This window comes from Cicer arietinum, chromosome 1 (genome assembly GCF_000331145.2).
Source record: "Cicer arietinum cultivar CDC Frontier isolate Library 1 chromosome 1, Cicar.CDCFrontier_v2.0, whole genome shotgun sequence".
NCBI classification, from domain to species: Eukaryota; Viridiplantae; Streptophyta; class Magnoliopsida; order Fabales; family Fabaceae; genus Cicer; species Cicer arietinum.
Window position 1 is genome coordinate 44,132,615 of NC_021160.2, and position 22,135 is coordinate 44,154,749.

The 22,135-nt window shown below is 30.1% G+C and overlaps 1 protein-coding gene across 1 annotated transcript in view; it reads right to left on the bottom strand.

Annotated features, from left to right (window-relative positions):
• Positions 1–4,189: 4,189 nt before the first annotated feature.
• LOC101509877 (uncharacterized) overlaps positions 4,190–22,135 on the bottom strand; it is a 25,362-nt gene continuing 7,416 nt past the window's right edge. The window contains exons 17-48 of the mRNA XM_012712525.3: positions 21,210–21,589; positions 20,721–20,919; positions 20,497–20,631; positions 20,101–20,219; positions 19,774–19,984; positions 19,419–19,656; positions 19,109–19,262; positions 18,363–18,758; positions 16,313–16,487; positions 15,773–15,947; positions 12,606–12,677; positions 12,405–12,473; positions 12,099–12,170; positions 11,954–12,025; positions 11,354–11,425; positions 11,174–11,245; positions 10,995–11,066; positions 10,663–10,734; positions 10,465–10,536; positions 10,188–10,259; positions 9,248–9,310; positions 9,010–9,075; positions 8,897–8,932; positions 8,750–8,790; positions 8,049–8,431; positions 7,748–7,943; positions 7,509–7,655; positions 6,442–6,560; positions 6,119–6,329; positions 5,750–5,987; positions 5,411–5,561; positions 4,190–4,699 (exon numbers count right to left, since the gene is read on the bottom strand). Of these exons, the coding sequence (XP_012567979.2) occupies positions 4,310–4,699; positions 5,411–5,561; positions 5,750–5,987; positions 6,119–6,329; positions 6,442–6,560; positions 7,509–7,655; positions 7,748–7,943; positions 8,049–8,431; positions 8,750–8,790; positions 8,897–8,932; positions 9,010–9,075; positions 9,248–9,310; positions 10,188–10,259; positions 10,465–10,536; positions 10,663–10,734; positions 10,995–11,066; positions 11,174–11,245; positions 11,354–11,425; positions 11,954–12,025; positions 12,099–12,170; positions 12,405–12,473; positions 12,606–12,677; positions 15,773–15,947; positions 16,313–16,487; positions 18,363–18,758; positions 19,109–19,262; positions 19,419–19,656; positions 19,774–19,984; positions 20,101–20,219; positions 20,497–20,631; positions 20,721–20,919; positions 21,210–21,589 (4,940 nt within the window). The 3' untranslated portion in view covers positions 4,190–4,309. The remainder of the gene's footprint in view (positions 4,700–5,410; positions 5,562–5,749; positions 5,988–6,118; positions 6,330–6,441; positions 6,561–7,508; positions 7,656–7,747; positions 7,944–8,048; positions 8,432–8,749; positions 8,791–8,896; positions 8,933–9,009; positions 9,076–9,247; positions 9,311–10,187; positions 10,260–10,464; positions 10,537–10,662; positions 10,735–10,994; positions 11,067–11,173; positions 11,246–11,353; positions 11,426–11,953; positions 12,026–12,098; positions 12,171–12,404; positions 12,474–12,605; positions 12,678–15,772; positions 15,948–16,312; positions 16,488–18,362; positions 18,759–19,108; positions 19,263–19,418; positions 19,657–19,773; positions 19,985–20,100; positions 20,220–20,496; positions 20,632–20,720; positions 20,920–21,209; positions 21,590–22,135) is intronic.

Consider the following 22,135-nt stretch of genomic DNA (forward strand, 5'->3'; position numbering starts at 1 on the left):
TCTGCATTTATATAAGAGTGCGGCTGCATGTGTTAGTGTGTTACTGTATGTATACATTGGACACTTTATGAAGAGAGTTATTTTGTTTTCTTTTGCTATTTTTAATTTTTTTGGACAAATATTATAATATGAAGAGTGGTCACTGTTTATTTTAGTAGAAGAGAAATAAATATTATTATAAATTTATATACAATTATTTATATAATTAACTTTTTTGAAGTGTTGTTTTTTTTCAAGTATTTTAATATTAATCCATTTTAAAATTGAATTTGAGTTTAAGACACTTAATTAAATTGAAAGATCTCAAAATCATTTCAGCTAAGCACTTTTAGAAGAAGAGCAATCACTAATTATTATTAATTGACATCTTAATCATAATTCATATAGTCATAGTGCAATAATTATGAGGATGTGATTTTGATACTAATAATAATAAATTAATTCAATTATACTTCTATAATGACGATTAATTTAATTATATCTTAATAATAATGACAAATTACATCGCTATCGCTATGTCCCGCCGTGAATAATATATTTGCAGAACAATTGTCTCAAGATGATTTTTTTTAAAATTTTGGTTAATTTAATAAATACATAATTTTGGTTCTTTCATTTTTTTTCATAGTAGTAGTCCTCTATTTTAAAAAATATTGACATTTTAATTTGATGTTGAATATCGATGATATGATATAACTTAAGTGATGTATAAAAAAATTTACATGATGATGTAAAAAATTATGGTGATATGAAATTTTAAATTACTTAATACTATTTTAATAATTATGAAAATATAAATAAAATCATTTTTTTAAAATTTATTTACTTTAAAAATTTCTGAAAACAAAAAAATAAAATTAATTATTTTCAATTTTTTAAAATTATATTTCTTTGGTCCATAAACTTTTGTTTATATTTATGATACTAGTGCAAAGTAAATAAAAGTAATTTAAAAAAAATTAAAATATAAACCAAAGAAAAGGAAATATTTAAAAAATATTGATTTTTTTATTATCAGAAAATTTTAAAATAAAGAAAAGGTTTTAATTTTTTTTTTTGTATTTTCAGAAATTATTAAAATAGTATTAAGTAATTAAAATTAAATTAAACATTTATATCATCTTAATTTTCCACATCATCTTATAAGTTTTTCTATGGTATTTAAATTATTGTGATATCATCAACATTAAAGTTCAAATTTAAAGGGGATCAAATATTCTATTTTTTAAAATGAAGGAACTTAATTACGGGATAAAAATCATAAATTTACTAAAATGTGAGATCAAAACGGCATTTTAGTCTTTAATTTTAAAAAAAATATTAATAATTTTTTTTTTCAGATGTAACATCTAATTACTACTACCTTCACAACTTTAATATATATTTTGTTTATCTGATAGTAATGGTGTCTTAATTTAGTTGTGAGCGTTGTTTTTTGTAATGATTTGTGTTAGTATGACTCATAACTAATATCAAGTGTTTGTTGTGGGGGTGCGGTATAGTATGGCTTTAGAATATTGTTGTAATCTCAACTTTATATTAGTATTTTTATGTGACATACATAAAAATTATTTGTAGTTGAAAGAATTCGGACTCTCTTTTAATATAAAGATAATAGCATGATTTTCATGAAGCGTAAATTTGAGCGGAAAAAGGAATGAAAGTGAAAATTAGGTGTTGTTTCGTTATTGCTAGATGATAAGTATGAATTCTCAAAGGGGACTAGAGGTTGCATTTGAGACTAAGATGAAAACATAAAAAGAAAAGAAAAACTTATATTCTTGTAGGCTGTGATTGGAACGAGAGAGAAGTAACAAAGAGTCTTCATTCTTCATTGGGTTATCGAAAAAATTGATAAAAGAGGAGAGAGCTCATAATTTAAATGATTTGCTAGAATAAATCTATTTTTATAACTTTATTTGATAGACTAATTTGATATATATAATCTGGTTTTAGTTCTATTTTATTGATTTTTGGTGTAAAGAGTCTTTAATTCAAATAGTGTAGATATCGTCCATTCTAATCAAGAAGATAAAAGAAAAGTAAGTTCCAGCAAAAATTACTCTGTAATAACCATTTCTACATAATGGTTGGACTAGAAAAAAGTGAATTTACTAAACTAAGACAACAAATATTATTGTCTAGCTGACCATTACAATAATATGCTCAACTTTTGCCGTTGAACTGTTTTTCTTATGTAAAATTTAACGGTTTCTTGTAATTAAAACTCATAAAAGCATCTAGAGTTATAAAGGGGCGAAAATACTTAGTTTTACACATATTCCTATTCACAATGATCTTTTGTTACTCTTGCTTTTGTTTTAGTAATTTTCTTAGCAAATTTTTTGGTTTCAATAAAATTCAATTTTCTATTTTTATTATGTTATTTTATATTTCCAATGTTTTTTATTTGAGCTTTGATTCTACTATGAACTTGGGATTGTAGGATGTCGAATTATGGATCTCTATCAATTTCAATTTTTTTGTGCCACGAGTATTGATAAGAATCATGTAGCTAAAAGGTAAATTTGATATCAAACCCACATGATTGGATAAAAGAATCAAATCATAAAAAATAGATTTTGGTTCTTTTGAAATCATGAAAGATATATTCTTTTAAAAGATTTTACTAATACATCAATCATGAAAATAGGTTAATTATTAGTTTAAAATGCAATTTTACTCTTTGAAAGAAGGCATTAGTTATAATTATTTATCAAGAGTTTAACATCTATAACTTAGATAAATTAGTTTTATTGTATCCTTCATTGTGAAAAACTATATTCTCATGACTTTATTTTTATTGCAAATTTTAATAAAAAAATTACTATCAACAATCACCGTTTTAGCTAATCATCGTAGTAAAAAGAGATTGATACTCATAACAAAGTCTTTGTGAAAACGATAATTTTTACTATACGATAATATCGTACACTTGGAGTCCTAATCACCCATTTCATGTAGTCTTTCATAATATTCAATAAATTAACGAAATGGTAGTAGGTAGTGGCGGAGCTTCTTGTAGTGATCACCCCAAACATTTGTGTCTTCTTAAAAGATATATATGTATATATATACACACACAAATATTTTTAATAGTTATGTCTTTACATACAATTTATTTAACTTATAATCCCAAAGTTATAAGCTGGTTAGTGTCAAGTCTCTTCAATCTCTAAGCATATGCATGATTGATTCGCTTTGTGAATGACAATCGGATCAATCATCATCGGTCATCATGTTCCTATAAATTAGTAAGAAAAGAATCATGAATAACCTTGTAGGGGATGACATTGAGTTTAGTTAGACCTTGTCAATTCCGAACTTGTTCAAACAAATTATAAGTATTAGTATTTTCATTTCCTATACTACAAATGAAATTTAGGTAAATTGTAGGTTAAACAAATCATCTATGGATAAATTCATATTCAGGATATCACTAATGGTGAAGCTAAGAGTCTTAATCTTGATTATTCGTTTACAAATGAAATTTAAAACTCTAGAAAATATCATATTTCAGTTCAGTCATCGTTTAAGAGAAAATTCGACACATCAAATTTAGTCTTTAGAAAGAACAAAAGTTGCATAGTGATTTTATAGAGCACCGTTATTTGAAATCTAGGACTCTCTCCAGAATCAAATGTCATGACCATCATTTACCACACCCATATGATATGAGGTTTCACTTTGTCCCAATCAATCGACGTAGTCTTTCAAATGTTTGAAAGAGTTACTTCTAGCCGTCATTAAAGGAATAAAGCGAGAACCACAATTGTACTAGGCTCTCACCACTTGAACCAAAAGCTTTCAGGGGTGAGACACCATTTGTCAAGCTAATTTATGCATACAAGTTTGAATTAGCGTAAAAAGGTTTCTAAAGCCAAGGTCACCCTCCTCTTTCGGAGGACAAGGACATAAAAACAAATATAATAACTTTAACTGCCATCCAAAAACAAAGAGAGCCTCATTAAGGAGTAAACAACTAAGTTCTAGTTCAGGTGCTCAGATTTGCACAAGTCAAAGGATTTGAAATATCCTAAAAAGATGATGTGAGTCACCATTAAGCAGATAATGAAAAACATAACAAGTAGTACACACATATCAATAAGTAAAAAATTTCAAATATCAAATAAGTTGTATTAAACCATTTTGTATGAGTTTTTAATTCCCCGAGTATTTAATAGGTTGATTATCATGAACATTTAACTGGATCTTAAATTATAATTTGACTGCTAGTATAGTAAATTCTTTTTATAAAGTTCATTAAAACTACAATATATGTGAAGGAAAGATTAGCAGATATAAAAATTTACAAAGTGTTAAAACTTCTATAAGAAGAATCCATGTTGGTAGAAAGTAGATCTGTATCAGACATAAATTCTTCAGTTGCTTCTATTGAGATACTCTCTTCTTGAGTCTCAAGGGTATCATTTTTTCCACTTTTCTGATAATATTGTTGAATCATCTCCAACTTTTTGCCTTCAAACACCTGGCTTGTGTCAAGCAACACCTCTTGAACAACAGATTTTCCTTCAAGCATGCTTACAACTGAAGACATGGTTGGCCTATGCATTGGAGAAACATGAGTGCATAAAAGAGCCACATTGATCATTACCATTACATCCTCTTTTTTGAAATCTTCACTCAATCTTTCATCAACTAGGTCCATTATATTGCCTTCTTCCTTCAAGAGATGCACCTGAGAAACACAAAATATAAACAACAGCTGAATTATGATACACATTCTTTGTATGTGAGGTGTCACTGTCAGCTCTGTTGTAAGAGCTTGATGTTATAATTTCAAGGGACAATTTAAATTCCTTCTAAGATAGTTGTGAAATGACCATTAGTGTCACTTGAATTGATGATAATATGATAAAAATTCACAACTTAAATTAAACCAGTTAAGTTTGAGATTGAAGGTATCCATAAAGTAGGCAGAAAATACAATATAGAATCACCCATTTTGTAAAGGCTAGATAGACTAAAAGTTAAAACTTTAGCAAGCATTGATGACACCATATTTGGATACCTTCTTGTTGGAAATATAGAAGATTTCACTAAATAATTGTAAGTGTAAATTGTACTGCTCTTCTAAAGTGGGACTTTATAAAGAAGGTGACGGAATCAAGTGATTAATGATCTTAAACTAAAGGCGAATCGATCTTGAGAATCCGAGTTCGAACCCTGACTAGAACATCCCTTGGTCAGACTTTACTTACTTTCTAGTGAACTCAAAATTAATAAGGCCCCTTTTCTTTAGGAACCAAATAGTTAAGACAAAAAAGTGGGACTTGATGAAAATTGAATGAGATTTTTAAGGAAAGTTTTACACAACAAAGACAATCTTCTAGATATTGTGATGAACATTCAGATTAGCTAGAAAGGAAGTTAAGGGTGTGTTAGTTACCCAATCAACAAGAGAGAAGCATTCTTCCTTTGGCCAGTTCATGGTGTTGTGCTTCCCACTCACAATTTCCAAGGCAACAACTCCAAAACTATAAACGTCGGCTTTATCAGTCAAATAACCATGCATTGCATATTCCGGAGCCATATATCCACTGCAGCATTGAAACTTCATATATTAACTTGTGTGAGAACATCCTTCAAAGTTATAATAAGTGGAGTAAACTAAATTTGATGAGGAACTCTTTTATTCTTTCTTGCATCACAGTACAATTACACTAAGAAAATGATAAACACTATTCAACAAATTCCATAAAAAACAAATTAATATATGAGAACTCACTAAGTTCCAGCTACTCTAGTGGTTATGTGGGTGTGTCCGTCATCTTTAAGTTTCGCCAAACCAAAATCAGATATCTTTGGATTGAGATCCTTATCCAGTAACACATTAGTGGCCTTGATGTCCCTGTGAACTATCTTTAGCCTCGACTCTTCATGAAGATAAGCCAAACCTCTAGCAATACCAATGCAAATTTTCATCCTTGTTGACCAAGCCAATTTCAATTGACCTTTTTCTTTGGCTTCATTTTAAAAATGTCATAGAAGTTAGACAACATAATCATATGGTGTATGCTTTGTATACAATATTGTAAATTACATTCATGAAAGAGTTACAAATTAACTTGACTAAAGAGAAAGAAAACAAAATTACCAAACAAAGCACAAGCAAGGCTATTATTTTCCATGTATTCATATATCAGCAACAATTGATCTCCCTCCATACAACAACCATAGAGCTTAACTAGATAAGGATGTTGCAAAGCAGAAATAAATCCAATCTCATTGATAAACTCGCGATTTCCTTGCTTTGATTTAGAAGAAAGCTGCTTAACTGCTACAATGGTGCCATCCGAAAGAACACCCTGCAATTCCAGGAATTTATATTATATATCTATACATGAGTGAAGATGTAATGAAGTAAAAACAATAATAGATCTTTCAACGAAATACTTCAAATAAAAGTGTACATAATACCTTGTAAACAGGACCAAACCCTCCTTCTCCGATCTTATTGGCAATATCAAAGTTGTTAGTTGCTGCTTTGATTTGGCTTAAGGTAAATAATCCAGTGTGGAGGTCTAAACCCTTTATCTCTGTTGGTTGAAGTAAAAATAAATATAAAAATTCAATAAAAGAGATATCTTTTGAATAACTTCCACATTATTACATTTAGCAGTTACAAATGAATCTAAAAACATGGACTTCCTTGAATAAACAATCTATATGTTGTCTATAAGTGTTTGCAAGAATCAAGATGCAAGTCATGCAAACAAATCCATACCAGGGCAGATCAAGAAACTTTGAGCTTACAAATAAGCGGTTTATTGAAAACCTTGCTGGGTGTCATTCAAAAGTTGTATTGTTTGTAGTTTAGATCATGAATATATTACATTTGATAGCTACTAATTTTATTGAGAATAATTTTAAAAAAAAAATATAATTAATTACTAATTAACATTATCGGACAATACTGCAATTATCTTGTTACCAAAAAAATATTACAATTATCTTAACCATATAATCATGTTATTGATCCAAAAAACAGTATGTGCAAACATTTTCTGAAATGCATTCTTTTGAAGTATTATCTTTTAATACACTACTAAGACCAATAATAAAACTACTTTATGTGTCAGAGTTTTAAATTGCGGACAATGTCACTGATGCAGCAATGTCTGCAGACTGCAACGATGTCAACTGCAATTGTGCTGTAATTGTAAATCACATATTGTAACACTGCAACAACCGCATTCATTGGTCCGCTTCCGCTCGCAACGGACTATACATTGCTCCCACAAATTATTAAGAAAAGTAGGAGATTATAAATAGTAAACTCATGCTACAATGACTGAAATACACATTAGCCACAATGCCTGCAAAAATGTAGTGCCGCAACCACGACCACAATTTAAAATCCTATGATGTGTATAAAGGGATTTCCCAAACCTTGATTGATCTTTTCTTTTACCTCTATATTCATTTTTTATTCTTGCAAAATTGGTGCATAAAAATTCCTGTGTTTGTATCATTTTAGTGCTCACCTCTTTCTAATGGACCTATCTGTCGTCGACATCCTCTCCACCGAGCTATACCAAATACGATGAAGATACCTAGTGCTCCAGCAACTACAATTGCAACAATATTCCACACAGGCATGCTACTTTGCTTTTCCACTGGGGGAGTAAAGTCTGCTTGATTATGATATAAGAAATTTGCATATAGATTAAATTAGAGGATGAAGATAACGACATAAGAAGAACTATGGAGAAGTATTACTGACCAGGATTAACCGATATAGCCGATATAAGAGGACCATATACTGATCCAAATGGGATAGCAGTTGTCCCCTTCCCAGCCCAATGAAGTCGAATTTCCAACGTATTACTAGTCACAGTAGCATTGAACTTCTTTATAATAGCCTTACCAACTCCTCCTGCTTCTTTTGCAATATTGAAATCCTTCAGCGCCAACCTTCTCTGCAATACTTGAATCCAAACACAAGTGTTTCATATTGGTCAAAGGACATTTTTTTAATATACTAAACATGTTGTTAACAAAGATAAGATGATGAGAGCACGCACCTGAATATAGATGTCAAATATACGCCTTCCGAGGTTGTTATATGTTTGATCATCAGTGAACATTATCTCTGCAAAATGCAGATTTACCGTGTAGTTTCCATTTCCTAAGCAAAATCCATAATATGTTAGAGAAAGCGGAGAAACACGTGCATCCATATACAGTTCTCCATTTTCCATCGCAAGTTTAGTTGTATTAGACCAAGTATAGTAGTCCACAAGGCCACTGTCAAAGAAGTGACCCGTGTTGCTAAGTGCCCAATTCGATCCAGTCCGGTGAAAGCTTGCTGGTCCAACTTCATTTGAATCACCATCATCATCATATATTAAGCTTTCATTTGAAGTTATGAGCTTCCCACCACAATTTATATGGAGAGAGTACCAAGCTGGAATGACCAGAAAATGATTAAATGCTAAGTACAAGAAGACGAGACATTAGGAAAAACTATCAATACAAAATATCATTTTTCCCTTTCCTATGGTTACATTCAATGGAAAAATCTTGAACTCATATAACTAGATCAGTTAAAAATGTAAACCTCATGTGTGACAAAAATGAAGGTAAAATCTCTAATAGCTGTAAATGGCTCTGCTATATTCATGTTATCACAAAATGCAGTCCTAAATTGAAATGAACAAGTTAAACCACGGACAACCAGCAAGTATCTTAATATATGAAGGAAATCCACGATAAGTCAACTTACTTTTAGGACAGACAATGTTACCCAAACATGAAACCATTCCCCTGAGAAAATAATGGAGTGTAACATGTCAGCATAATCATATTATAATCTGTCTAAGCTACATACATAGGATAATTTTTTGTAACAAATTTGTAGTATAAAACTTACAAGTTACTTCCTCTCATAGATGATGCAAACAAGTTCCTAAAATAGCCAAAGCTCAGTTAGTTTCTTAAAAATTCTGAAACAAAAAAAAAGTATGCAAACACTAGGATTCTTACACGCTTCCCTGTTGACATGTCAACTGCTCTGGATTTTCAATGCTCAAGTTGTTATATGAAAGATCTCTGTTTCAATTTATGCATGTGATTCAGAATTAAAGATGGAACAAACAAGAAAACTATATGTAACACTTCGCAGTATAGAAATATCGAAAGCTAATGGTACAACAGTTTACCATGCAAAAATTATAATTCAAGTCAATCAATCAAATTAAGTAGAATTTGAAGGATTACTCACGTGTAGTCTGGTCTTGCTATCCAATTTGGCAGCGGTCCAGTAAAAAGGTTTCCAGTTAAGTACCTAGGTAAAACAATAAGAGAAGTTAATTTATAAAACTCATCATTTATTGATGAACCATCAAGCTGGTAGATACTGTTAAATATATATATATATATATATATATCCCAATTACCCAATTAATTTGGATGGTCTCCTAGGATCTTTTTATTGACTTGACTAAGCTGATCATATCAATATTCATTTTAATAAAGCCTAGTTCATAGATTAATGATATCAAGAAAGAACTTACTCCAATGCTCTAAGCTTCCTTTTTATATATTTTGGGGAGAAATCAATCAGATTCACTCTTTTTGCATGTCTCTCTCTCTCTTAAAACTATTCATTATAAATTTATAAAACTGTCGCCGTTATGTTGCAATCAAGTCTAAAATTGTCTTGATCAGTTTATATATCATACTAAGTTCTTGCAGGTGCTTTTACGAATCCAATTTGTTTTAGTTCTTTAGCAAGTCATCCCAGTTCAGGCCTAAGGTTAGAACTAGCGTAAACAAACTGTTAAAGAGTCCTGTATTGATAGAGATATAGTCTGAAAATGTGTTTATAAATGGGGGCACCTTCCCCTTACAAGTTGGTTTTGTAAGAGTTGAGTACTTGAGCTAACTTCCGCTCAATTTTTAAGATGATATCAAAGCCTATCAAATATTCCATGGGTCACGCTCTAGGTGATATGCACCTCTCACCTTACAAGCCGATTTTGTAAGGGTTGAGATACGCTGAACACAATTTTTAAGACAAGCAACTCAACTACTTATCCCCACCGAATGATATTCATCAAATAAAAATTGAAGCACCTCTCCTCCACAACTATGTTCAAATACATGTCCCCATTTTTTATGAAATCAAAAAATGACACCGGAAACCAGACGATATTGCTTACAATATATTTATGTTCTCCAGGTCGCCCAAGGTGTTCGGAATCTGTCCACTTAATTTGTTAAAACTGAGGTCCCTGAAAACAAAATTATGTTCAGAATGTTTAAAATAGGTATCGATATTACTCGAGAAAAAAATGGTGCAGCAAGCAAAATCTTTAGTCCCTACAATGTAATGAAAGAAGCAGCTTTGTTGAAGCTTTTTACCAAAATATGAATAATGCAAGAAACTTCCTAGCTTAGCACCAACCAGACAAAATTGAAAACAATAGCATTACTTACAATGATCTTAAGTTGGTAATATTTCCAAGATATTCAGGAACTGCTCCTATAAGATTGCAACTCCTCAGTACTCTGGCAAACAATTTGATAATATGTAAATTTTTAAATGCAAAAAGGCTATTGCATCATCTCTTTCTTATTTTTCTATTGCTATTTTTTTTTTTGCCGTTTTACTAATTATCCAAGCAATTTACTCACAATGTTTCCAGGTTTGTCAAGTTAATAAGTTGTGGAAAAGGCGAATCTGATCCTTTCAAGTCACTTATTCTCCTGCATAACATATTTTTAGCATGGTGAAACTCAATAAGAGAGAAACATGAGTTTTGAATCCTTAGACCCCACAGTCTATGAAGCACTAACACAGACACAGATAATATACACGATATTGATATTAAAACGTAGACACTAGTAATAATTTGAGAATTAAAAGTTATTAAATGTAATTACATGTGTTGATGTCGGAAACATGACACATTTCCAATCTGAAGTGTTGGTGCTACATAGACCACAATAAAAAACGTCATACTTACAAGTCAGTTAGGTTTTTCAGATAAGAAACTCCATAAGGAACTGGGCCACTGAAACCACTCCCTTGCACCACTCTGTCAAAATTAAAAGTCGTTTTTGATAAACCAATAAATAACAATGTGCAATTCAACTAGGAAAAATGTGATGATTTAAAATTTCACAAGAAAGTAATGGTTCATACAGCCTCTCAAGACTTGTCCAACTCTGAATGAAATCAGGTATAGTTCCAGAGAATTGATTGTCGCCAAGTCGACTGCATTTATAGATGGTAAGCAACAAAGAAATACTACTGCTGATATGAACATCAATACAAGGAATGTAATTCAGTGTAACCAAAACAACTAAAGGAAAGGATGCTTACATGTGCTTCAGTTTAGTGAGTTTAGCAAATGTTGCGGGTAAATTTCCAGTAAAATTGTTGGAGGTAAGAAGCCTAAAACATCATTGAAATTGGAAATTAGAAATTAAGATTTTCTGAAGGATAGTGTCCTCTTTATAGAGTAAAATTTTAATGAATAAAAAGCGAGTTTGAATTGGCTTATGACATATCTATAAATAGTTTTCATCTTATTTCCATAAGATATCCTAACTTACGAAAACATATAATTTATATGAAAACAGTTTGTCTTTATTTTATCTTTTATTTATAGAAATAACTTATACATAAATACTTATAGGACAAACTCTAAATTAAGTTGTTTATCCAAACAAACGGCTATTATTTTCTAGGTTTCTATATAAAACAAGCAACTATAGCAATCAATGAATTTGAAAATAATCTCCTCACCAATGAGTATCTAGTCACTTCAAAAGAACCCAAATTAAAGGCATAAAATGTAGACAGAAAAATACTCTCAAATTTAAAATGAAGATAAAATTTGTATTAGTTAAAAATAAATAAATCAATCAAATGAAACAGGATATAGAAATTGTGAATTCCAAGCTATACAAAGGAGCTTACAGTCTTTCAAGCTGGTGAAGATTTCCAAGCTCTGGAGGAAGCTTTCCAGATAATTGATTGAATTCTAGAACCCTAAGCATTTCAAGTTTCAAATTTTAACTTCCTTGAAAAAAATTCATAAAATTGACATGGGAAAATTACTTACAAGCTTTTTAGGGTGATGATTTTTCCAAGTTCTTTTGGGATTTGACCCGTTAATCGGTTTCCATATAGTGAACTGCCACAAAATTAAGAAGCATGCAAAATTAGTTTCATGATATTAATGCAAGATTATATTCCAAAAGGAAAAAAAAAATGAATTCATGTGCATGGTTGTAAAATATTTTAATCTCTTTAGAATATTTGTAAAATTGTTACTTTGATTAGTAAATAATTATAAAATAAATATAAAAATTAATCAACATTAAAAAAGATAATGACAAAAAATAAAAGAATGGGTAAAGGAAAATACATGTTAACAAGATTGATGGATCCCCATTGCGGAGGGATTGTACCATTAAGGTTGTTACGTGTGAGATCACTGTACCACAATAAGTAATAGAATCAAACAATATACTAGAATTATGATATAATGAATTAATAATGATGATATACTTTAATAAAAAGAAAATTGATGATATACAAATTTAGTATAATGCTTAAATTAACGTACATTTCTTGGAGGTAAGGTAATCTCACAAATTCCCTTGGAAGTGTGCCTGAAAGATTTTGTGACTTGAGAACACTGCATATGATGATGATTAATTTTTTTATCCAAAAATTAAAGTTAAGTTCTCATAAAAACTTGTTTAACAACTTGAAACTTAGATTCTTAATATAATGATTCAATTTTAATCTATTTGAGAGGCAATGAACATTAAATATAAATACATTTTTCTAACAGAAATTTAAACCAAACGACTTGTTTATATATATATATATATATATATATATAGTAATGTAATTGATCATCCTACATTACATTGGCTGTTGACTTTTGAAATGTGCAATTATTGAAGGCAAATTTTAAGAGGGTATGAATTACAATTATGAAATTGTTCTTTGTCTTGACTCTCCACTAGGAATTGGAATTGGTATAGGGATCACAAATGTTTGTGATGACAATAGACCAACAACCCTTATTGTTGAAGGAGTCTCCATTAATGCAGCTTCATCTAGAATCTTAATCTACATATGGCACATAGTAGATCTTTTAGCTGCTGATTTTATGAATCCAAGGATTCATAAGAGTGGTAAACTTCTTCTAGTAGGAGCATGTTGCATGTCTCTTATTACCAAATGGGCTTAGAATCAAGTTTTTTTGTATTTTTTAGATGATGATTTTCAATTATGGTAGTAGCTAGTTGTTGCATTGGAGTACATAGATTTTTAATTTTAGATTAAACTTAGCTTAAAATTTGTTTATGTTTACCAATTTTTGGTTTAATTTGTTGATGTAATAACCAAGTATTTTAAAGAAAAAATTGCAAATATTTTAAAGAAAAAATTTACTTTTTAAATTTTTTTTAATTTTGATAACATCTTTTTTTTATCCTTAATAATCATGAAATTTTTGAACCTCAAACGTATAGATTGATTTGAGTGTTTAACTACATATGGTTTGAAAAATATATTTGCTAGAGTTATCCGTCCACCGATCGATAATTACTCCTCCTAGTACTCAACCTCTGCATAACCTTATATATAATATTCATCACATGCTATGTCTTTTTCGTTACATAAACTCTTATAATATAAATATCCTTGATATAAGTAAGAGATCCCCGCATATGTAAGCATGGTTTAAGTGGTTTTGGGTATTTTTGACTCGGAATTTTCTATTTACTTCTTTTTTTTTAGTTTTAATTTAAATAAGTGATTTTTATATAAATTAAAATTTTCTTTTGTGATGTTTTTTGTGATTTCGTCGTCTCAAATCGACGTTGTTTGAATTTTTATCTTGACATGATGTTTATTTGATTGTTCGTCTTATTGTAGTATTCGTTTGATTTAAATTGATAGATCAACTTCGATCAATTACTGATTCAATCTAATCAACCGTGATCATAGATATTTCAATCACTTTAATTTTGTCAAATAGACATTAAATCGTTTTATGTTATTAATTTGGATGTTGCGAGTATATTTATAGATTCATGTGAAATTTATGTTTGTATTTAAAGTACTCTGTCGATTTAAATGCATGAATGGATGTTGTTTACTTTTTCTAAAAAAAATGTAAGCATGGTTTAGTCCCAAATTAACATTATAACTATAATATGCAAAAAAAAGTGTCTTGATATTGCGAGGAACAGAAGTATTTCTACCGACCAACAATAAAAAAATGCAACTTTAAAAGTAAAAAATAAGAAACTTAGTTATAGGTTTTGTCTTTTTTTTTTTTTTGTTGTTGATGAATTTGAATTTTTAGGTTTCGCCTTTAATTGTGAAGTATTTCTATTGAGTTGATTCATTATTTATATTCTTTTTTTTGTAGTTGATTATATATTTAGTAGTTTTTTCAATTTTAAATAAAAATAAAAATTGATAGGTGAAACCAATTTTTAGCTATAATTAAGATGTCTTTTTTAATAAAAATTCAACAAATTTCATCTTCAATCCTAATTTCTTCATCTTTAAATTACAAATTCACATATCTGGATCCAACAAAAAAAATTACAAGAGACTAAAATCAAAACGAAACATATTTGTAAGGATCAAAAATATATTTAAATCTAATATAAATTTAGTTAACTCAAATAAACTTATTAGTAAAATAATTAGTTGAAATTGAAAAGTAAAAAAATTATAATTTGATTTATAAATTTTTTATTTTTATTTTGTCACTTTCAGTTTTAAAACAACTACAGAAAGAGCTTTATTATTTGTCAATACAAATTGTCAAGACAAAAGTCATAAAAAAATTAGACGATTTAGGAGTACAAAGTTAATTGTAGATGAATTTGGCTCTTTGAAACATCATTGATTAACTCAAATTTCTTAAATAATTATTGTTAATTTTTATTTTTCGTGAAGCGTGCTTTAGTTTACATTATATATAATTAGTTAAGTTTGATATATCAAATTACAAAAAGATGATAAGTGAAAAAAATAAAAAGTGATTTTATTAAACTATTTTTATTAATTATTGGTGTGTTCTATTCATAGTAATGCAAAATAGATAATAATAATTTAAAAGTAAAACACATAATATTAATTAAAAGGTACAGTTAGAAAAAAGCAAATTCAACTGCATTAAAAACTAAAGATAACAGTCATTTTAAAATAAATTAATTTTACAAATATCACAATAAATAGAATGAGTAACTAACTTATTTAAGCTTAGGTATATCTAGACTTATTCTCTTTATACTAATTAAGATAAGACATTGTAGAACTAATTTTTTATGAGGAGTAATTTTTTCTTATCAATATTCCACATTTATATAAAAAACTATAAGACATCAAATATAAATTTTAACCATTTATGTTAACAATCCTAAGCCAAACCCAAGACAATATTTAGGAGTTAGAATTTTTACCATTTCTTCCATTATTATAATTTTGTGTGTATATTTGTGTACATTTTTAAGATATGATATAAATTAAATATTTTATACACAGAAAACTGTAATAATGGTGTTCTATTTCTTTTGAAAAATGGAGAAGGATTTTGTTTTTTTTAAAGGAACAAACTCTATATTTTTAGACTATAATGAAACAATTAAATCCTATATTCCCATTGCAAAACTGACTTGGTCTTTTGAGTGAGACACTTAAAGGACAATTTTAACAAAACACACAAAAGAGAGACACATATGAAGGAGATCAAGGACATACATGCTAACAATATGGCAGACAGTTGCATTGTCAAAAGAGCAATTGCATGTGACAGCATTTTCAAACCCTTTCACTTGCACAGAAGATACCCAGTTATTTTTTCCACTACATGGATCTATGCTGAAGTTCCAATCCTTCTTCCCAAGTGTCTTAGCTATGTCTTTCATAACTTGTGCTGTATATAACAAACCAACATACATTATAATTTTGTAATTTAAAGTTGAATTTGGACCGTCCAATAGTGATTGGACGGTCACGCAATTAAGGAAGTCTAGATCCTTGAAAGTTACAACCATATTGTTTAGTAATTTCAAATTGAACTTTTATTTTTCAACTAGTAAAAAAAGTAGCTACAAAAATTTAGAGAGAAAAACATAAATCTATTTTATAATTCCGTCGCTAAGAATTAAATAAGTCCCATTAAAGACTAGATTCATTTTTTCGGTATGTAATTTTTGTATATAACTCAGTTTCTTATAGTAATGTATCATTGTGGTGATAATTAACCAAAACCAAGAGAGATATATATAAAGTATGTACCTTCTTCTTCTAATAGAGTAGCTCCACTAGCAAATGAAGAGATCAAACAAAAGGCAAGAAACAAAAGATGGAATAATAGAGGCAATGTTATTTTCATGATGATAAGCTTAAGATTTGAAAGCAACCAGTGGAAGAAAATGAAATCAATTTTTGAATGTGAGAAGGGTGATATTAGTCAAATAGATCTTCAACAGGTTGCCAGCTTGTATATATGTAGTTTACACACAAGCCAACAGAAATGTGAAACAGACACAATATAAGATTTCTTGAAAGATGCTATATTATAATTAAATATATGAATGATGATGAAGTATAAAACGGGATACACGTTGAAAATCTTGAAATATGTGTTAGGTATTATTTTTATTTTCCTTGTAGTTTTTTGTCTACACTTTCTTCCACAAGTAGCAAATTCAGTAGTATAGCCTATAGGTAATATATGTAGTCTCTAATAAGAATATGGTTGACTTTGTTTTGATTTAATTTGTAAGGTAATCATAATTTAAAGTTGGTAAATGAAGTCAAAGAGGCAAAATGAAATTTATCAAAGAGAAAGTCACATGTGAACATGTGAGTACTGTGAATGGAGGAGAAAAGGAGGAGGTTAGTGAATGATGATAGAAAATATTAACTACTACTACTATCTGTGAAGACTATAATCTGTTGAACTCAATGCGGTAGTTTCTTGGTAGACTGGAATCATACTATTATCAATTTGCTTTGTTGATAGTCCCATGTAAAGAAGATATATAGTGTTAACAATGGTGAACACATTGAAGAGAAGAAGAGAAAGAACACAATTTCTCTTAGGTTGTAATATAATGAACAAAAGGTTAATGAAACAAGAATATAAATATTAGAGGCTAGAAAAGACTAAATTACTCTTATTTAAGTTACAATAAAGCTCTATAACATATTATTATCTAACATTTTCCCTCAAATTCACAATACATTAACAGGGAGTATCGAGAGTCTGTCAATCAATAAACGAAAATATTTAACATAATGCATCCTCATGTGAATACGTCAGTAATTTGTAAGAAGAAATAGGTAAAATAAGGGTTTCATATTAAAGATGATGACAAGTAATATGACATTCAATTTTAATATATTTGGTGCATTCATGAAAGACCAAATTACGAACAATTTAAATAGCACTCTTGTTGTTACAATCATAGGAGTAGATTCATAAAAAGTGACACCCCCATATCAAAAAATAACCAACACAACCAAAATGCAAAGGAGAAAGGGACGAGACAGAGGATTGCCGAAGCAAGGGGCATGTCCTTTTTCTAGTGGGTTTTCAGATTTGAGATCTTCACTATTACATCATACGATGTCTCATACTTGTTATTGTTTCTTTTACAAATAAGATGAACCTTACTTTGATTCCATGTTAACAACGGTGAACACACAGAAGAGGAAAAAGGTCAAGAGGGAGGAATTCTCTTAGGATTTCAATAGAATGAACAAAAAATCAATGAAACAAGAGTTACAAAGAGAATGAATACTAGAGACTAGCAAAGACTAAACTGTCCTTAATAAAGTTACCATAAAATCCTTTTAATATTTATATTATTATCTAACATGGAAAAATTAAATATAATATCGCAATACGTATAGACTCACATAATAGATCCCACTAAATTTATGTAAAACCAACATTATTTGTAGGATCCATTTTTAAAATAGTCCGATTAATTTTCAACCCGCTAGCATTAAAGAGCATGTTAGCGCTATTCGTGTGTGTGTGTGTGTGTGTGTATATATATATATATATCATTGAGCTTATAACATAAAATACAAACTCAAGAGATCAGCATTCTACATAATGGATGGTGGATAAACATGACACTTAGAATGAAAGGTAGCTCATCAAAACGCTGGAGTCCTGACTTGGATATTCAAACCTAAAACTATACCTCTTAAAAATGAGTGTTAAGTCACTAAGATAAAAGAATTGAAATATTCAATTTTGAAGATATCCATCATGGTTTCATCACAGGACATCAAGCTGGCAGAAGCATATATTTATCTTCAAACACTCTTATTTTCTTTTCTCCCAATAGGAAGAATCACTGTGGATAGGATAAAGGTTTAAAGCTGATGAGGATGAAGCAGGCCACGGCCCATCAGTTGATGAACTCCGACTTTGTGTTTGTGACTTACTTACCTTATTTCCTTCCATTTGACTGTAATACTGCCTCATTACTTCAAACTTATTTTCATCCATTACTTCACTTGAATCTGAAACAAATTCTGGAACCACAATCCTTCCTTCAAGCATATTTACCACCGACGACATAGAGGGCCTTAGGTTTGAAGTGTCATTGGTGCATAGGAGAGCCACATTGATCACCACCATAGCTTCCTTTTTGTTGAAATCTGAACCTAATCTTCTATCAACTAGCTCCATTAGGTCACCTCTCTCTTTCAACAATTGTGCCTATTAAAACAAAGAATACTTTTGTGAAACCCAAGTCATTTACAATAGGTACATCCTTTTTTTTATTCCTTCATTACCCTTCTAGTGAAATGTAATTCTTCATGTTCAACAAAGAAACTTTCTGTACTTTTCAGAATTAGCATTCTGTTTCTTAATTGTTAATATTTTTGCTAAGTTGTTGGTTGGACAAAGAAAGGAATAAGAAAAAGGGATAAATGATTTTATTTTCTTTTTTAATTGAATTATTAGATGAGAAATGAGCAATATACATATGACACAAAACTAAGTGTACGAAGATAGTACAATGAATCATCAAATTTACATGACCAATGGAGAACATCAAAAGTTACCCAATCAAGAAGATACAATGCTTCCTCCTCATTTGACCGAGAAATGGTGTTTCCCCTTCCATTAACGATTTCCAAAGCAACAATTCCAAAACTATAAACATCTGCTTTGTCAGTCAAATAACCACGCATTGCATATTCAGGAGCCATATATCCGCTGCATAATGAGAACATATCATTGCAATAACTTGATATAAGTATACAACACAATATCGGACTTTTATATTATAAAAATTACATTTGAATTGAATTTGATTACTTTTTGCATTACTTTTTAAAAAACTAGGAGAAGACAAGAATTTTAGCAACTCACTAGGTCCCAGCAATTCTCGTGCTAATGTGAGTATTGTCCTCTTCAACAAGCTTGGCCAAACCAAAATCAGATATCTTTGGGTTGAGATCCTTATCAAGCAACACATTAGTGGCCTTGATGTCCCTGTGAACAACCTTCAGTCTTGATTCTTCATGGAGGAATGCCAAACCTTTAGCAATACCAACACAAATCTTCTGCCTTGTTGACCAATCTAATTTTATTTGGTGTTCCTCCGGACCTTTATTTATGAAAGCAATAAAAATTAGACAAGGATGCCACATAGTCATGTGCTAAGTTAGAAAATTTTGAATACAACAAAAATAGAAACCGAAGTAGACCGTATAGGAAAAATTACCAAATAACGCACGAGCAAGACTATTGTTTTCCAAGTATTCATATACCAACAACAATTGATCGCCTTCCACACCACAACCATAGAGTTTGACGAGATATGGATGTTGCAAAGCAGAAATCATGCCTATTTCATTTAGAAACTCACGATTCCCTTGCTTTGATTTAGAAGAAAGTTGCTTGACTGCTATCAATGTCTCATTGGGTAAACATCCCTGCATTTTGAGGAAAGCTATTTTGTTAGAAGTTGAAAACATCTTTCTGAAAAACACATGTAAAATTATAATAAAAGCATGACACTCAAGAGGATTTGTTATATTATGCAAGATACCTTGTACACAGGACCAAATCCTCCTTCTCCAATCTTATTGGAAATATCAAAGTTGTTGGTTGCTGCTTTGATTTGTCTTAAGGTAAATAAGCCAGTTTGAAGGTTTAAACTATTTAGCTCTGTTAATTGAAGTAAAAGATAGGTTAAAGATCTCTTACACTAAGAAAATAACACATGGACACTATCTACTATGCATCGACAATCTATTTCTTGTAAGGTTGCCATTATCTTTTTATCACGATAAAACTAGTCTCAAGTTCCATAACATCATATACTAGTAAAAGTACGTACTCAGACTTACTCGGTTACACAAGTTTATTTTTATCACTTGAATAATTCATGTGTTAGCTAAATGTTTGATAATAATGGCAACAAACGAAATTTCTTTGTAATCACCTCTTGATAAAGAGTTTTTCTTTCCAAAACATCCTTTCCACCAAAGTATACCAAATACTAGAATGATAACAATTGTTGCTGCAACCACAATTCCAACGACAACTCCTGCAGATATACTGCTTCCATGTGCAGAGTCTGCTTGATTATTATACAAGACTTTTAAATATTAGATCATAACATGGAGATCATAGAATAAGATAAGGAATGTAAAAAGAATAACCCACCAGATTCTACTGATATAGCTGATATAAGAGGACCATATACTGATCTATTTGGGAGAGCCTGTGTCCCTTTTCCAGCCCAATATAAGCGGATCTCCAAGGTATTACTAGTAACAACAACATCTTTGTACCGTTTTATGACTTTCTTACCAACTCCTCCTGCTTCTTCTGCAATATTGAACTCCTTTTGCATCTGCTTTCCCTGTAACATTTCAATCAAAACCTTGATGCTTCATGATGATTACAACCGAAATATTTTAATCAGTTTGTTTTAAAAATATTGTAGAAGTTGATTTAATAAATGATTTCAAGCATGTGAAATGCTGATCAGTAAAATATTCAGTTGGTAGTGAGATATTCTATGTATTTTAATTAGTAAAACAAAATAGTTCGACAATATCCCTATACTAACCTAGTGATAACTTTACTCATTGCCTTTCTTTTTTATGAAACACTAAGTGACTATTGTAAGAAAATTGTTAAACCATGTACCTGAAGGTAGATATCAAATACACGTCTTCCAAGACTAGCATAAGTTTGATCGTCTGTGAACATTATTTCAGCAAAATGTAGAGTTACCGAGTAGCTTCCATTTTCCAGGCAAAACCCATAATAAGTCAAAGAAATAGGAGAAACACGTGCATTCATGTACAATTCAGCATCCACCATAGTAAGTGTAGCGATATTTTGCGGGGAATAAGTTTCTCCAAGTTGATCACCATCAATGAATATACCAGTGGTGCTAAATGCCCAATTTCCTGTTGGACTGACATGGAATCTAGCTGGTCCAGATGAATCTGAATCACCATCATAACTTGTTCTGTTGACTGTTGTTTGCTTTCCACCACAATTTATATGAAGGGAGTATGATGCTGGGTTGAGAAGATCATGTAAGAAACTTTCAAAATATTAAGGATAAGGAAACAAAGAAAATCAAATAATATATATATATATATATATATATATATATTCGTTGAGTAATTTTTTAACCTAGACTATTTGAAAAAGAAAAAATGTAGAAAAAAAAGAGATAAAATTCCCATTAACTTTTTTTATAGGCAAATGTTTGTATAGTTAGTATATATTAAAGGGAGGGGGGAAATGTTAGTTCCAAGGATTGAACCTTGGACCTACTGCATGTATCTCCTTCATGTTCCTATTGATATATTGCTCTCTACTTGGACTCATATTTGAAATCATTGCGCTTCTAAGCACTTCTAGAATATTAGAGCAAACTCTTGGTAATAAGCATAGTTGCCTTTGGTCCTCTCTCCTTTTGAACTGTAGTGAGATCTTAGCTGTCGATAGGAAGTTCACCATATTAAGAAACTCACGTTTGGGACATTGAAAGCTCAAACACGAAACTGTTCCTCTGAGAGAATGATGGAAGAAATAGAATAAGTTAGCATGATTAGTAT